Source organism: Muscardinus avellanarius (assembly GCF_963383645.1).
Source record: "Muscardinus avellanarius genome assembly, chromosome: 1".
NCBI lineage: Eukaryota > Metazoa > Chordata > Mammalia > Rodentia > Gliridae > Muscardinus > Muscardinus avellanarius.
This window is the reverse complement of record NC_137786.1, coordinates 218942006-218958214: the sequence shown is the minus strand read 5'-3', so window position 1 is coordinate 218958214 and position 16209 is coordinate 218942006. Positions and strand designations below refer to the sequence as shown.

The window sequence follows — 16209 nt, the reverse complement described above, 5'->3', positions numbered from 1 at the left end:
AGAAGCACGCCTGAAATTTCAGTATTGGAAAGCTGAGACAGGAAGATTGCAGCTTCAAGACCAGCCTCAGCAACTTACCAGTATTCTCAGCAACTCCGAGAGAGAGAGAGAGAGAGAGAGAGAGAGAGAGAGAGAGAGAGAGAGAGAGAGGAGAGAGATATCCTGGCTTGAAGGTTTCCTGATGAAATATAGGACTTCCCACATGACAAGCCCCAATGTTTTCCACTCAAGAAAGCAGCCCACTCCAGACCCTCTGGAGCATAACCCCCCTTTATTACAGCCTTTTGACACTGGCCCCCACTTTCCTAACTAACCTCTTATATTCTCCTAATTCATGTTTTCCATTTGAATTCTCTCTCTCTGAAGAAGCAAGAATGGAGAAATGCCCAGTCAGTGGCTAAAGAACAGAGACCCTTGAGGCTGAGCTATGGGGGAGGCGAGTCAGCAGCTGGGACTAGGACCCAGGCTCAGGCACTGGGCCGGGTGGCTCTTTCTCTCCTCTGTCTTCATCAGCATGTTCCTCTCTGGTCACTCTTCATCCCCGTCCTGTGGCCTGGAGTCCTTCAGCACTCCCAGGGCTGGTGGTCCTGTGCTCTGAGGAGAGGAAGAGGCATGGAAGATGGAAGAGCAGCCTCCCCCAGGGCCTAGCGACCACAGGCCAGGTGCAGCAGGCTAGCTACCTGAATTTTCTGTCTAGATCCCAAGTCTGATTAGGCCCCAGAGACAAAGGCTGGCCATGCGCTGGAGGCACAAGGGGTGGCCCCTCCCTGCTGGACCTCTGCCTATACTTAGCCACCTGTCTTGACTGGAAGGGCCTCTGGGCAGGTTGGGCTGCATCCTCCTCCTTCAGTCTGCCCCAAGTCACAAAGAAAGGGAGGTAGACCAGTTGAACAGGTACAGATGACAGCTGACATGACAGCCCAGAGAGGAGGCCTGGCTGGTCCAGGGTCACGCAGCAAAGTCCTGGGCAGAGCTAAGCCAGACTTGGTCTCAGGCGCAGAGGACCTCTACTCATCTGCCTTTACCCTGCACAGCCTCAGAACCACTGCTCTGGGGTCCAGCAGACATCTCTGCTCCCCACCCCCACCCAAGTGCTGAGGTTAGGTGAGAGAGTGGCCACAGTGGGACCTGTGGACCCCGTGTCTCCCACTGACCCCTGACCTTTATGGAAGACTTATCTCAGGCCAGGGCCTGCCGGTGTGCCTCACCTGCTCCCTTGGGGAGGGAATCCTCCACCCTTCACCCCAGCTACAGGCTAGAGATGAGGAAAGGGAGAGTTGGAGATCAAAGCTCTAGATGCCTGGGTGGCCCCGGCACTGCACCCATCTTTTCTCAATTCCCAGATGTGTAAGGAGCTGCCATCAGTTTCCATAGCAACCATTAGCCCTGGCCTCCCAAGGCCCAATGCTGACCCCCCATCTCCCAGAGAGAGGCATCCTACCTCCCAGCAGAGGTCCAAGCACAGGCTGCACTGCTTCTTTGGGGTCGGCCTCATGGTTTACAGCAGGATGTTGGGCTGCAGGACCCAGCCGGAGCCCCTTCCAGGGGCTAGGCCCAGTGGAGGCCTTGGAGGGAAGGTGCTCATTCCCACCCACTCACCTAGGGCAAGATCGACAAGGTCCCTGTCCCTCAAGCAGCTTACATTTCAGGACAGACAGACAATAACAAGCCAAATATTGGGAGGCAGTTATGGACAGGAGGATCACAGGTTCAAGGTCAGCCTCAACAATTTAGCAAGACCCTTAGCATCTGAGAGCAACTGAAACCTTGTTTCAAAATAATAAACAAAAGGGATTGGGGATGTAGCTTGGAGATAGAATGGCCCTCAGTTCAATTCCTAGTACCAATAAATAATGGTGTGAGCATCGGGTATGGTGGTACATGCTTGTAACCCTGAATCTGTGATCCTCTTGTGAGCTACACCCTCAGCCCCTTTGTTTATTTATTTATTTATTTATTTATTTTTATATTTTGGTGGTACTAGGGATGGAACCCAAGGGCTTTCTACCTCTGAGCTATACACAGGATATCACACTAAGTTGCTGAGAGCCTCACTAAGTAGCTGAGGCTGGCTTTGAACCCGTGCGATCCCTCTGTCTCAGCCTCCCATGCAGAGGGGATTACAGGTGTGTACCACTGCGCTGGGCCTCAGCCCTATTTTTTATTCTTTTTTATTTTATTTTATTTTTGCAGTACTGGGGATGGAATATTGAGAGGCATTCTACCTCCGAGCAACACTCCCAACCCATTTATTTATTTATTTATTTATTTATTTATTTATTTATTGCGGTACTGGGGATGGAACCCTGGGACATTCTACCTTCGAGCTGCACCCCCAGCCATATTTTTTATCTTTTTTTTTTTTTTTTTTTTTTGGTGGTACTGGGGTTCCTGGAAGCCCTTCTACCTCTGGGCTACACTCCCAGACCCATTTTTACATTTTTTTTTTTTTTAATTTGGAAACAGGGTCTCCTAAACCAGCGCACGCGGCTGGCTTCGAACCTGCGCGATCCTCCTGTCTCTGCCTCCCAAGCGCGGGGATTACAAGCGTGCGCCACCATGCCCGGCTTATCCATTATTTTGAAACCAGGTCTCATTGAGCTGCAAAGGGCCACACTAAGTAGCTGAGGCTGTCCACGAACCGCGATCCTCTGGTCTCAGCCTCCTGAATGCTGGGATTACAAGCGTGCGCCACCACCCCTGGCTCCAACCCTATTTTTTTATTCTTTATTTTGAAATAGGGTCTCACTAAGTAGCGAGGCTGGCCACGAACCTGTGAACCTGTGATCCTCCCGTTTCAGCCTCCCAAGTACAAGCATGTGCCATCACGCCCAGCTTCCAGACCACCATAGTGTTTTATTTTGATTTGCAGAGGCTGGCTTCGAACCTGAGATCCTCCTTCCCAAGTACTGGGATTACAGGTGTGCGCCACCACGCCTGGCTTGATTGGGCATTCTTAAGCAGTCCCTTTCTGATCTGGAGGTGGTATCTGGCCGAGGGCATTTGGTAAGCTAAAGTACTACTATTCCCGGAGTACCATAAATCCGCGGGCTGCTTTCCCAGTGGCCCAGCCGTGCCACGCCCCCTGCCCTACAGCCAATCAGCTCCCTCTCCGGGGCGCCGTCCTCTCCACCTTCGGTAGCCGCTCTCCCACTGCAGCCCCTTTTAGCACGGCTGCTGGGTTGAGAAGGGATCCCCAGGAGTCGCCCCTATCCTTGCTGTGCAGCTGCGGGCCGGGAGGTGCATCTGATGGCCACAGAGCGCTGTGAGCTTGATCCCGAGTCCAAGGACCAAGTCTGTTCTCAATTCATCTTACAGAAGGGGGAACCAGAGGCCCAGAGAAGGGAAAGTGCTGCTCACGGTCAATCTGAGCCTAAAGCAGAAGCCCGACCAGGATTTTCTTCGGGGAGGTGGACGTTCAGGTGCGCGATCTTGGGTACACAGTCCTTGAAGGAGCTGGGGCCGAAGCCAGAGCACTGAATCTTCCGGTTAGCGAAATGAGACTGCGCGGGGAGTCTGGCCTCTTGCCTCAGTTTCCCCAGCACCACCTCTTGTAGGAGAACTCGACAAACACGCACTTGCTGAGACCCAGTCTGAGTATTTTTAGAACCCCTGAATCTTCCCAGCCTGATTGAAGCTGGTTTCCGCGCAGTACCTCCCAAGCCCCTAAACAGCCGTTCCTCCCGTTCGAGCCTCTCGGCGATCTATTGGAAAGACTCAGGGCTCCTGCTCCTTTCTCTGGAATGAACTGCGCGGCCTGCTGCTGAGCGGGTCCCTGAACTTTAACTGCGCAGGCGCAGGGGTGGCCAACCGAGGAGGCGGAAGAGTGGGGTCCGGGTGGCTTTGGGGAGAGCGGGGCGGGTAGTACGTTAGCCAATGACTTGAAGGAGTAGGAGGGCGGGCTTAGGCCCGCAGTTGCTAAGCACTACCCGAGAGGGAGGTGGCTTCAGAGATGGGGTGAAGAGTGGTTCAAAGGCCCTCACGTCACCATCCTTCTGGCTCCCGGAAGCTGAGCAGCCGGGAGGCGGGCCTAGGGCCGGAAGCAGGAAGGAGGGCGCAGGAAGCTGGGCGCTGCGGCCAGTCGTTCTGTCGGCCCTTGGGTCTGTGGGTGCCGGTGGCAGGATGGAGAAGCTGCGACTCCTGGGCCTCCGCTACCAGGAGTACGTGACTCGTCATCCGGCCGCCACGGCCCAGCTGGAGACGGCAGTGCGGGGTCTCAGTTACCTGCTGGCAGGTGCCACCCTGACCTTTGACATCCTTCGGGGCTCTGACCTATGACCCCATTGGCCCCCTTCCCTGTGGACTCAGGGTAGTAATCTCCGTACTTGAAAAGTTCCCTCCAGGCTCCCGTAGGGCGTAGGGGAGGAAGTCCGGGGACCTGAAGCCGCCGGGAAGGCACGCTCTCACCAACGCCTGCTCTGCTCTCTCCCAGGTCGCTTCTCCGAGTCGCACGAGCTGTCAGAACTGGGTGAGCTGGGTTCTGGGGGGAGGGGGGACAGGGCCCGGGAGGGCTTTCCAGAGGGTGTGGCCACACGGCCCCAGGTCCTGGCTGCTCATCAGGTGCCTCTGTGCGGTGACGGAGTTAGAGAAAGGTCTGTCGTCCCCCGTCCAGAGCCCTCTGTCCCAATAGCCGGGAGACGCGTCGGAGCACTTTGTTCTCCCTGGCTATGCACCGGAGTTAGCGCCTTTCCCTGCCTGTCAGTTTATCTTCCCAACAATTATGAGGTGGGCTCTGTTGCTGTCCTCACTGCCTAGCTGAGGGAACAGAAGTTCAGTGAAGGTAGGGAACAGCCACTGGTGATGCCAGAACCAAGATTTAAATCCAGATGTCCCAGATTCCGGGATTCCCAAACCGTAAGTGTCTCAGTAGTGTTTGCCCAGTGAGTACTGGAGGTGACAGTCCTGAAAGGTGAGTTGGGTTTTGACAGGTATGAACAGGTGTGGCGGTGAGGCCACGAGTCACCTGGGCAGCTAGTTCTGAGCAGCCAGATGACCAGTGCTCGCCAGCGGGATAGGAGCTGGTTTTTCTCTGAGGTCGTCCCATGCTCTATTGGTCCGGTCACCCACACAAGGTCGTACTGGGGAGTGTGGAGCTCTGAGGAAATGGGCAGAGAGGCAGGTTGGTTTCCACATAGTCTGTGGGTGGCAGAACACAGCACATGACGGATGATCCCTAGAGCTGGGGAGAAGGTGAGAGGGTGTGAGGGGTGAGGCTGCAGAGCTGCCTCTCAGGGCCACTCTCCACCCTCAGTGTACTCCGCCTCTAACCTGCTCGTTCTGCTCAATGACGGGATCCTGCGGAAGGAGCTTCGCAAGAAGTTGCCTGTGGTGAGAATTCTTCCAGACACTGCAGGCGGGAAGCACAGGATTCGGGGATGAAGTGTAATGACCAGCCCGCGTGTGCAGTACAAGTTACAGTCGCAGCGCGAGAGATGCCTGCGTCCACCTGAGCCTCAAACCAAGTGTTAGAGTCCCCATCTCAGATGAAGAGACAGAGAGGTGGGAGAGCCTGCCCCTGCTCACCCATCCTGTTAGTGGTGGAGTTGGTATTTGGGCTCAGCATTTCCTGTCATAGGTGCCCTCTCCCCTGGGGGAAAGCCTGGGACTAGGAGGAGCCCCCTGACTTCTTGGCCTGGGATTCTTGCAGTCGCTGTCCCAGCAGAAGCTGCTGACATGGCTGAGCGTGCTGGAGTGCGTGGAGGTGTTCATGGAGATGGGGGCTGCCAAAGTGTGGGGTGAAGTGGGCCGCTGGCTCGTCATCGCCCTCATCCAGCTGGCTAAGTAGGTTGGGAGGTGGAGGGCGGGGCCTGGGTGTGTGGCCCAAGCCAGCGGCAAGGCCCCTGCTTGCTGGCCGCTCCCCCCAGCCCTGCTCCCTCTCCTCTCCTCTCCTCTCCAACCCAGGGCTGTCCTACGGATGTTCCTGCTGATCTGGTTCAAGGCTGGCCTCCAGACCTCACCCCCCATTGTTCCACTGGACAGGGAGGCCCAGGCCCAGGCCTTGGGTAAGCTGCTTGACTTGGGACATGGGACTGATCTGCGGCCCTCGAGCTGATCACTGTGAATACGTAGTGTGGATTTATGGGGCACATTTATCCCATCAGCTCATTTGGTTCTCATCACACTATTATTCTGTGCAGGAGAAAAAGATTAGATTGGGAACAAAATCAGAACTTAAACTTGGGACTTTTATTTTATTTTTTATTTTATTTATTTATTTATTTTATTTTATTTTATTTTTGCGGGTCTGGGGATGGAACCCAGGGGCATTTGACCTCCGAGCTACACCCCCTGCCCTATTTTTTATTCTTTATTTTGAAACAGGGTTTCACTAAGTTGCAGAGGGCCTCACTTAAGTAGTAGCTGAGGCTGTCTGCGAACCATGATCCTCCAGTCTCAGCCTCCCGAATGCTGAGATTACAAGCGTGCGCCACCACGCCCAGCTGAACTTGGGACTCTTATATTGGAGATTGAACCCAGGGGCATTCTACCTCTGAGCTACACTCCTAGCCCTGATTTTGAAGTAGGAGCTTGCTAAGTTGCTGAGGCTGACTGCAAACCTGTGATGCTTCTGTCTCAGCCTCCCATGCACTGGGATTATAAGCATGGGTCACCACATCTGGCTTCCTCATTCTTTTTTTGTGGGCTTTGAGTGGAGGGGACAGAGCATCAGCAGGAGATTGGGGTCCTGCCGGTCTTGTCTCTGGGCCTGGCTCAGAGACAAGACCACAGTCTCAAGAGGCAGGGCAGTCCTGTGCCTCAGGGGTGTGGGCTGCCACCTGGCAGCCTTGGCCGCTAGTTGGGTAGCCCTTTGCTGGTAATCACAGTTGTGTTGAAAGCAGAGAGGGTTGCGGGCTGTGGCCCCTGTGGTGCTGTGGTCCCCATGGATGTGGTCGGGTTTGGGTCTGGCAAACCTGAGTTCTTAGCTGACTCCGGCCGCAGGTGATGCCGACCTCTTCCCAGGCTAGGGAGAGTTCCAGAATGCTTCTCCCAGCATTCAGGTTCAGTGTTGAACTGCAGCCCTGACTCCAGTTTCCTTGGCTCAGCTGCTCTCTTGGTGTAAACCTCACGCCTTCGCTGTCGCCCCTGAGCAGACCTGTTCCTTGTTGGAAACCTGTCCCTCTGACAGCATGGCTTTCTCTGTCCCCGCCAGCTGGTGACCACAGCTCGGGAAGCCAGGAGCAGTCCTATGTGGGGAAGCGGTCGAACCGAGTGGTGCGGACCCTCCAGAACAGTAAGTGGAGGGCGCGAATAGCAGGACTGGCCGCCTACGTGTGAGGTCAGCGCCCACTCTCCCTGGCCTGGGCCGCTCATCTGCCGACCTTGTACTCCAGCTCCGTCCCTGCACTCAAGGCACTGGGGAGTGCCCCAGCAGCGGGAGGGACGGCAGCCGCAGCATGAGGAGCTGAGCATCCCCCCGACCCCCCTGGGCCTGCAGGAGACCATCGCGGAGACCTTGTATATTGCGCGTCCCCTGCTGCACTGTATCCTTCGCCCGGGTGGGGGCTGGTGCTGTGGGCTAGGGCCAGATGGGGGGCCGGGCTGCCCGTGCTGGAGACATCCTTGACGCCTTGGTCGGCAGTGCTCAGCCTGGGCCTGTGGGGTCAACGGTCATGGACACCCTGGCTGCTGTCTGGCGCCGTGGATGTGACCAGGTGAGCCTGGGCCTGCCTGGGGGTCCTGCTCCTTCCCTGGGGCTTCCCCTAGCAGGCCTGGCTCCCCTGCACAGACAGTGGGCCCCGGTTGACTGCCCGCCTGTGGCTCCTTCCTGGCCTGGCCCTGATCCTGGCCTCTCCCCCCCAGCCTGAGCCTCCTGAGTGACAGGAAGGGCCTGACCCGGAGGGAGCGGCTGGAGCTGCGGCGCAGGACCTTCGTGCTGCTCTTCTACCTGCTGCGGTCCCCCTTCTACGACCGCTTCTCTGAGTAAGGCCCCGCCCCGCCCGCAGCACTGCCGTCCTCCGGAGGGACAGGGGCGGGGGGGGGGGAGCCCAGGTGCTGCTCCTGTGGGGGCCTTCCCTTTTGGTTTCTTCCCCTTGGGTTCACTGGGTACCTACCATGTACTGCCCAGTAAACAGTTACCAGATGCCAACCCAGCCTGCCCTCGGTGTGCCCAGCCACCGGCCCAGGAGTTGCAGGCGGGATTGACTCCAAGGGCACAGCTGAGGGCATCGTCGGGGCAGGTGCCAGCTCTCCATACTCTTAGCTCATCCCCACGTCGTAAGCCAGAGAGTTCGGCTTACCACCCTTCTCAGGAAGCACCTGAGGTTCAAAGAGGCTGGGCACCTCAGCCACCAGCTAGCCCTGGCCGAGCTGGGTCCCGAGTCCGTGTCCTTTGCTGATCTGTCGCTGCTTGGCCCAGTCCCCGCTGGGTCACCCATGAGGAGCCTGAGTCCTGGGCCCCAGCCACAGAGAAGCCTGCTGAGCTGGAGCTGCAGGGCCTGGGCCCTGAAGGCCTGGCAGGGCCGCTGTGTGGTGGGGAGATTGACCATGCTCCAGGACACCTTGGTCTAGGACTTAGTGAATACAGTGCTTCAAAATTAAAATAGTAAGAGCTGAGTAGTAGCGCACGCTTGTAATCCCAGTACTTGAGACAGGAGGATTTTAAGTTTGTGACCAGCCTCAGTAATTTAGGCCCTCCACAACTTAGTAAGACCCTGTTTCAAAGTAAAAAATAAAATATAGCTGGGGGTGTAGCTCAGAGTTAGAATGCCACTGAGTTCAATCCCTAGTACCAGCTGGGTGTGGTGGTGCATGCTTGTAATCCCAGTACTTGGGAGACTGAGACATGAGGATTACAGGATCCCCAGCAAAACACACACACACACACACACACACACACACACACACACACACACACTGGAATAGTAAGGTTAGGCTTGGTGGCACATACCTGTAATCCCAGATTTGGGGAGGCCAAAACAGATTCAAGACCAGTCTCAGCAATTTAGCAAGACCCTCAACAACTTAATGAGATCCTGTTTCAAAATAAAAAATAGCCGGGCGTGGTGGCACACACTTGTGATCCCAGCATTTGGGAGGCTGAAACAGGAGGATCGCGGTTTGCAGACAGCCTCAGCTACTACTTAGGCCCTTTGCAACTCAGTGAGACCCTGTTTCAAAATAAAACGAATAAAAAAATAGGGCCAGGGGTGTTGCTCTGAGGTAGAATGCCCCTGGGTTCTATCCCTAGTACCGCAGAAAGAAATAAGTAAATAAATAAAGGCTGTCAGTGTAGTTCAAGAGGTAAATTGCCCCTGAGTTCATCCCCAGTAACACAAAAAATAATAAAACATTAGAATAGTAAATGGCATTGCACTTAATGTTATGGCCATCCAACCTGTTTCTTCCTAAGGCAGTAGAGAAGGCTTATGTCATGTCTAGTACTCACCAAAAAGAACTTTTCCTGGCAGTTTTGCTATTTTCAGGTAAGTCTGAAAGTGCATAAGGAACTCAAGCAAACCCTGTACCACTCTCAGAAAGAAGCAGTCCAGAGCCGGGCGTGGTGGCGCACGCTTGTAATCCTGGCTAGTTGGGGGCTGAGACAGAAGGATCGCGGTTCGTGGACAGCCTCAGCTACTTAGGCCCTTTGCAACTCAGTGAGACCCTGTTTCAAAATAAAGAATTAAAAATAGGGCTGGGGGTGTAGCTCAGAGGTAGAATGCCCCTGGGTTCCATCCCCAGTCCCACAAAAAAAAAAAAAAAAAAAAGAGAAAGAAAGAGAAAGAAAGAAAGAAAAGGAAGGAAGGAAGGAAGGAAGGAAGGAAAACATTCCAGAAACTAACAGGGATTGTATGACCCCCGTCTAAGTGTCTCATTGAACCAAGGGATTCGGAGATGGCAGTAGTTAGAAGTGGCTGCCGGGCTGCAGGCCCCCTGTGGCTCACTCTTCTTCCAGCCTGACCAGCCTGGTGCCTCAGGGCTGAGTCCCAGACCTGGGGGGGGGGGCTCCAGAAATCTGTCCTCAGAAGCCCTTGTTTCCTTGAAAGACTAGGAGCAGGGTCGGGGTGTGGTCTGCGAGCAGCGGTCTCCCCTCTTCTGCAGCTTGCACCGGTCCCTGGAGCCAGCCTGCCTCCGGCTGTGTGGCCTTGAGCAACTTACTGGACCTTTTTGTGCCTCATTTGTAAAGAGAAAATGAGGACAGTGCCCCCACCCCCGGTCTGGTCTTGCCTAGTATGTCTAGCAGGCACTTGACAAATGTCACGTCTCAGCCGGGCGTGGTGGCACGCACCTCTAATCCCAGTACTTGGGAGGCTTGGACGGGGATCACAGGCTTGCAGCCAGCCTCAGCAACGTAGTGAGGCTCTCCACTTGGGTCTCCACAACTTAATGGAACCCTATTTCAAAATAAAAAACAAAGGAGGACAAGAGGTGTGGCTTGCAGGTAGAACACCCCTGGGTTTAATCCACAGTACCAAACACACAAAAAGTTACACCTTGTTTTTGCAATGGAGATCAAACCCCAGGGCTGGGCAAACGTCCTACCACTGAACCACACTTGATGCTATGTCCCGTCCCTGCCCCAGGCCTGGCCGCTCTCGGTGTCTGCTTGTGAGGTTCTCTTGGCACAGCTCTTCTGCCTGCTGGGGTCCCTCCTTGCACCTGCTGCAGTGGGACTCTACAACTTTTGATGAAGCTCCACTGGAGGGAGGGGTCTGCAAGGAGCTGTGCAGAAGCTGCGGCCAGAGCTGAGCTTTGAGCACCCTGGGTGTCACTGGGGGGCAGAGCCAGAGCCAGCTCCCGAGGTTGCCCCCTTCTGTCTTGGGGTTCTCCCAGCTCCTCTGGGGGGTGCTGTTGTGGCCCGTCAGCCAGCAAAGGCTTCTTAGCTCCTCATGTATGGGGAGCCCTGGCCCTGCTCAGCCCACTCTGTTTCCCACCCCCCTGCAGGGCCAAGATCCTCTTCCTCCTGCAGCTGCTGGCTGACCACGTCCCCGGCGTCGGCCTGGTTGCGAGTAAGTGAGGGTAGGAGTGTGTGGCTCCGAGTGCCGGGGGTTGAGTGTGTGGCCCTGTCTCCCACTGCTCGTTTAGTGGTTTGATTCTTGGCACCGTCAGGAGAGGGAGCCCAGAGCCAGGGTGGGTGGCTGACAGATTCTGGGCCTGAGCCCTGGGTGGCTGGAAGGGGCCACCTGCGCTGTGAGGTTGTTGGCCCACATCATCCGTCCTCCCTCCTGCCTGTATCTTGGAGTAATATGAGGCCATCTCACCTGGTGGACGATTACCTGGCAGGAGGGGCGGCCCGTTTGTCTTGATGTCCCCCCTCAGCACAAGGTGGCTTTGCTTAGGCCCCCTATTAACACCTATAGCTGGACAGGCCCTTTGACTTCCTGAGGCTGGGGGTCCTTGTCTGTAAGGACAGGACAGAGATCCCTGCTGATGGATGTGGGCCCCTCCGAGGGTGGAAGGCAGAAGGTTCGGCTCCTTCTGGCTCCCCCAGATGTGAGCAGCTGTATTGGGGCGGCAATACAGCTGGGCCCAAGAAAGACCCTGCGAGCAGAGGTCTGGCCCTCTGCCCTGACCAGCCTTCTCTCTCTTTGCAGGGCCGCTCATGGATTACTTGCCTGCCTGGCAGAAAATCTACTTCTACAGTTGGGGCTGACAGTCATCCCGGGAGCAGGGTGCGGGAGGAGCAGGGGGATGCTCTGTGCTCTGGCCAGAGCCGGCCTCTGCTCTCCAGTGCCCTGGCCCTTCTGACCTAATAAAACTGACTGTGGCACTGTCCAAGCATATGGCCTCTCCATGCCCACTGCCCGTCACCTCCTCTGTGCCAGCCAGGCACTGCAAACGGCCCCTGTTGCTACCAGTGATCCTCCTTAGATCCTCTCGATCCTAACTGCACCCCCCCTTGATGGAGCCACTGCAGCCTGCCCCTGTTGCTGGGCCAAGATGCTTCCAGCAGGCCCTGGATCCTGGTCCCTCCAGCCACGGAACGCTGCGATCAAGCTTTATCAGGCAGGACAGCCACTTGCCTGACACCTGGGGGAAGCACTGCCCCCTCACTGGCCTCTGGTGAAGGCAGACATGCTGAGCCGGACCGTGGATGACGTCTGCCCGGTGTGCCTGTGGCCAGGGCCTCTGCCTAGCCCTTCCCTGCTGGGCCCAGGCACCTCCCGTGATGGAGCCTGGTGGCCCGTGGACAGGCCCCACAGGCTCCTGCTGTAGCTGGGGGTGAAAGCCTCTGCGGGGAGATGTCAGGTGCTGGCCAGCACTTGGCCTGGGACAGGGAGGCAGCGGGAGTGTGCGGCTCTGAGCCAAGCTGGGGCAAGTCCAGGGGCGCAGGCTGGCGTCTTCCCACACTTGCCCTGCTGGCTGCTAGTATCCAAGTTTGCTCAGTGCCGACAGGCTGCCGTGAAGGGGCGAGGGCGGGGACCTGGACCGTGCAGGCCTGACTTCTCAGCCTTGGTGCTGCCCCTGGGCCTTCGGAAGAACCAGCCTATCACACTGGAGTCTCCAGGCATGGGCAAGGTGTCATCGCAGGGCTCCCTGTCCATCTGTCCTCCAGGCTCTCCTGAGGTGCCCTGGCTGGAGTACCAACCTGGGAGGCCCAGCCTCAGTGGCACAGCTCTCCCTGAGTTCTGCCTGAGTTCTGAGTTCTGGGCTGCACGCTGGAGAGGCATCAAGCAGGGGAGGGCGCTGCCCGTCAGTCTGCACCAGCTCTGGCTCTTGTGACCTTTGGCTTAGTTTAACACTTGCTCCTGGGCACGTGCTGTGTGGTCAGAAATACATGGGCCTGGTTCTCTGCCCCCCAGGTACCCCGTGAATGGAGGAGACAGACCCCAATGCACAGGGGCCACACTGGATTCCTGGGAAGGCAGCGCATGTATGTGGTCCAGCGGTGGGATAGTGGCTAGTGGGGCAGCATGGGGTGGGGGACTGGGCCTTCCAGCGAGTTGTGAAAATAACTCATCAGTTTTGTTTTGGTGCTGGGGGTCAAACTCGGGGACTGGTGTGTGAGCTTCACTCTCAGCCCATGTTCATTATTTTTGTTGTCAGGGTACTGAGGATTGAACCCAGGAGCATTCTACCACTGAGATACACCCTCTAGGCCTTTTTGAAAAATTTGAGACAAGGACAAGATCTCATTAAATTGCCCAGAAGTTGCCATCATCCTGCCTCAGCCTCCAAGGAGCTGGGATTACAGGGGTGTACCACCAAATCTGGTCTTGCCTAGTATGTCTAGTAAGCATCATCAGTTTTTTTGTGGTTTGTTTTTTGGGCATTTGGGATTGAATCCAGGGGCATCTTACCTCCAAGCTGCGCCCCCAGCCTGATTTTTCATTATTTTGAAACAAGGTCTAAGTTGCAGAGGGCCTAAGTAGCTGCGGCCTGGTCTCAGCCTCCCGAGTACTGGTATTATAGGCCTGTGGCCCTGCACCTGGCTCATCGGGCTTTTTTGATGGGTGACCTGGGTAGAGGAGCAGTGTCACAGCAGGGTGGTCTGGCGTGAAGTGCCATTGTCAGGAGGACAGCAGGGAGTGGTGGGCAGGAACAGATGGCACAAGCCCGGAGGGGAGGGGAAGGTCGGGGCCAAATCAAGCAGGCACCACATACCCAGGCAGTGAACTTGGTCTGTGGATAGCAGTGGTGAGGAGAATGAACCTCCCTGCGTCTTGTGGAGCAAGGCCGGGGCAGAGGCGAGGGTGGAGCCGTGGCACTGGGAGGCCCACCTGGAACACTGGGAGAGCTGAATCTGGCAGTGTGCTGGCACAGGTGAGGTGTGGCCCAAGTGGGCTAGTGATGGGGCAGGGAGGAAGACGGTGGCTTCCAGGAGGCAAGGGGTGTGCAGACTGGGGCTTGAGTCAGTGCATGGATCCCAGGTCACTGGGATCCAGGGTGCAGTTCTGTGGGAGGTGGGCTATCTCCAGGGCAAAGGTGAGGTGGCCACTGAAAGTCAGTATGTGGCTCTAGGACGCACAGGGTGCGCTGGGCTGATCTGCCCCGGGACACATGGGACCAGAAGCCAGGGTTGGCAGTGAGGGCCACCACCCTCTGGGCTGCGGGCACCTCAGCAGCTAAAGGAGAGGCCAGACCAGCTGCCAGTTGTCTTAGAAGCAACTGGGTTCCCAAAGCTCCAGACCCAGGGCTCAGCCCTCAGGTTCAGATACCAGAGATGCAGAACAGGGGCAGGGTCTTGCTGTCACCACCTCTGTGGTGGGAAGCCAGCCAGGTCAGCCCTGCATGAAGTGGGCCAGGCTGGGCTGGGGAGCCAGAGCCTCGGGTAATGGCCACTTCTCTGCCTCTAGTCTCAGGGCACTCGGTGTCCAGCACCCTCTTGGTGCATTTGTTCATTCCACAAACGCAGAGTGGCACCAGGCATCACACACTGCATGCCAGTGGGCCAAGCTGTCCCTGCCTCCCGCAGCTCCTGTGCTGGGGTGCCCTCTCCTGGAAACCCTTTATTCAGTCCCAGGGGCGGTGGCAGCCTGTGGCGGCCCTGGGCCAGCGGTCTAAGCCACAGGGAGCCAAGCACCGCGAGTCCTGCTGGTAGGCTGCAGGTGGGGAGCCCTCCCTGGCCTCCTGAGCTGGCGGGGCCTTCCTAGGACAGCCACCTGGCTGGGGGAGGCTGTCTGGGATGGATGGAGCTCTAGGTACCAGGTCAGTAACCTCTGTTGAGGGCCCACTGTGTGCCAGGCCTTAGGGATTTTATGTACGTTGTTACCTCACAGATAAGGAAACTGAGGCACACAGAGATGAAGGACTTGTCAGGATTTGTACTGAGACTTGAGTCCAAGGTCTGTGCCCCCAACCCTTGGGCAGCGACATGAGAGTAAGACAGGGTTGGCAGCTGCTGGCCTAGAGCATCAACAGAACACTCAGTGTGGGGTGGCAAGGCTGAGCCCCGGAACCAGTGCCCTTTGTGAGGCGGCCCTGGGAGCTGGCGCAGGTTCCGCCGGCTGCGGGGAGGGCAGGCACAGCCTGGACTGGGCCTGTGTGGAGATGGTGCTGGTCATGCTGGGAGCTCTGTACCCCAGGGCTGGGCTCAGCCTCTTCCTCTTTTACCTCATCCTGGCAGCGGCTCTCCTTCGTCCTCAGCCCCTGTGGTAATGCCAGGGCCCCGGTGCTGGAGGGTGCCACCTCGCCCAATCCCTCCCAGGGCCACCGCCACATACGGGAGTTGGCGGTGAACTCGGGTCAGGCTGAGCACCCCGATCGCCCACAGGTCGCAGCGGGCTGTTCCTGAGGAATTCTCAGCCCCCCTGGAGCTCCCGCAGCCGCTCTCCGGCCTGGTAGATGGTAGTGTTCCTCCCCCCGACCCCTGCCCCATGGGTGGAGGCGCCCCCAGTGAGGGCCGGGACAGCCCTCTGTGTCTTCCTCCTGGGCAGCCTAGGGCTCACTGTGGCCCCCCTGCCTCCCACACCTACTCTCTTCTCTCTGTAGACTATGGGGTGCGACCCAAGCACCCATGGCCTCGAGGGCCCAGACCCCTCCTCTCCCAGGCCCAGCAGCGCAAGCGGGATGGGCCAGACATGGCTGAGTATTACTACGACGCGCATCCGTGACGGGGGCCCACATAAAGCTATTCTGTGCAGCAAAGGCTCAGGCTTTCTTGGGGAGTGAGCAAGACGGCACCAGAGGGGTCCGCGGAGATAACACCGTGGTCCAGACAGGAAATGGCACTTTAATAGTGTGGCCAGGGTGATGTGACCATGATGGGGCTGGCCTGTGCCAGGCAGGAGGTGCTTTCCCTGCGGAGCAGGCCTGCAGGCGCCCGTGTGCTGGGAGGCAGGAGGCCCAAGGGCAGCCAGGGCAGGGACCTCACCTCCGCCTGCCGCCATTTCCCTGCTGGAGAGTCCTTGGGAGGTGGCCGGCTCGCCTGGGCTCAGGGCTCTTGGTGGGGCTGGGGTGGGGGAGGTGGGCACTTGCAGGTGGCATGGGCTTTTGCCGAGGCAGGAGCCAAGAGCCAGAGAACTGAGTCCTGGCAGGGAAGTAAGGCCAGGACGGGGCAGAGCTGCTTCTGGCAGGCCATTCTTCAAGGCGAGGCCTGACATCCCAGCCTGCCCCTCCCACCCCCGGGCAGCCCGCTCTGTCTTCCATAGATGAATCTAATCCCATATATTACAATAAACGTCATCTGCTCTCCCAGCAGCCCCGCCCTCCCCCACCCTGGCGCGGCCCCACTTCCCCGTCCTCTGGTGGTGGCGGTGCTCCTCCTGAGCGGTGCCACGTCCCATCGGCAGTGGCCGTCCTGTCACTGGCCCGGGGCCTGGGGGCACAGAG

General features: G+C 57.4%; 2 protein-coding genes across 3 annotated transcripts; both read left to right on the top strand.

Moving 5' to 3' along the window:
- Positions 1-4122: 4122 nt before the first annotated feature.
- PEX16 (peroxisomal biogenesis factor 16) lies at positions 4123-11601 on the top strand (the record flags this gene model as incomplete). 2 transcript variants are annotated; one of them, XM_080716434.1, is made up of 12 exons in its annotated part: positions 4123-4234; positions 4433-4468; positions 5060-5119; positions 5252-5328; positions 5648-5781; positions 5902-6002; positions 7151-7231; positions 7332-7481; positions 7580-7652; positions 7801-7920; positions 10882-10946; positions 11532-11601. In XM_080716434.1, the coding sequence occupies 12 exons, from the start codon at positions 4123-4125 to the stop codon at positions 11588-11590; spliced, it is 1068 nt and encodes a 355-aa protein (XP_080572560.1). In that variant the 3' UTR covers positions 11591-11601. The 2 variants fall into 2 exon arrangements, with proteins under 2 accessions (XP_080572560.1, XP_080572561.1); XM_080716435.1 differs by lacking the exon at positions 5060-5119.
- Positions 11602-14928: 3327 nt separating this feature from the next.
- Positions 14929-15491, top strand: FREY1 (Frey regulator of sperm-oocyte fusion 1; the record flags this gene model as incomplete). Its single annotated transcript, XM_080710898.1, has 3 exons — positions 14929-15032; positions 15152-15225; positions 15370-15491. The coding sequence occupies 3 exons, from the start codon at positions 14929-14931 to the stop codon at positions 15489-15491; spliced, it is 300 nt and encodes a 99-aa protein (XP_080567024.1).
- Positions 15492-16209: the final 718 nt, after the last annotated feature.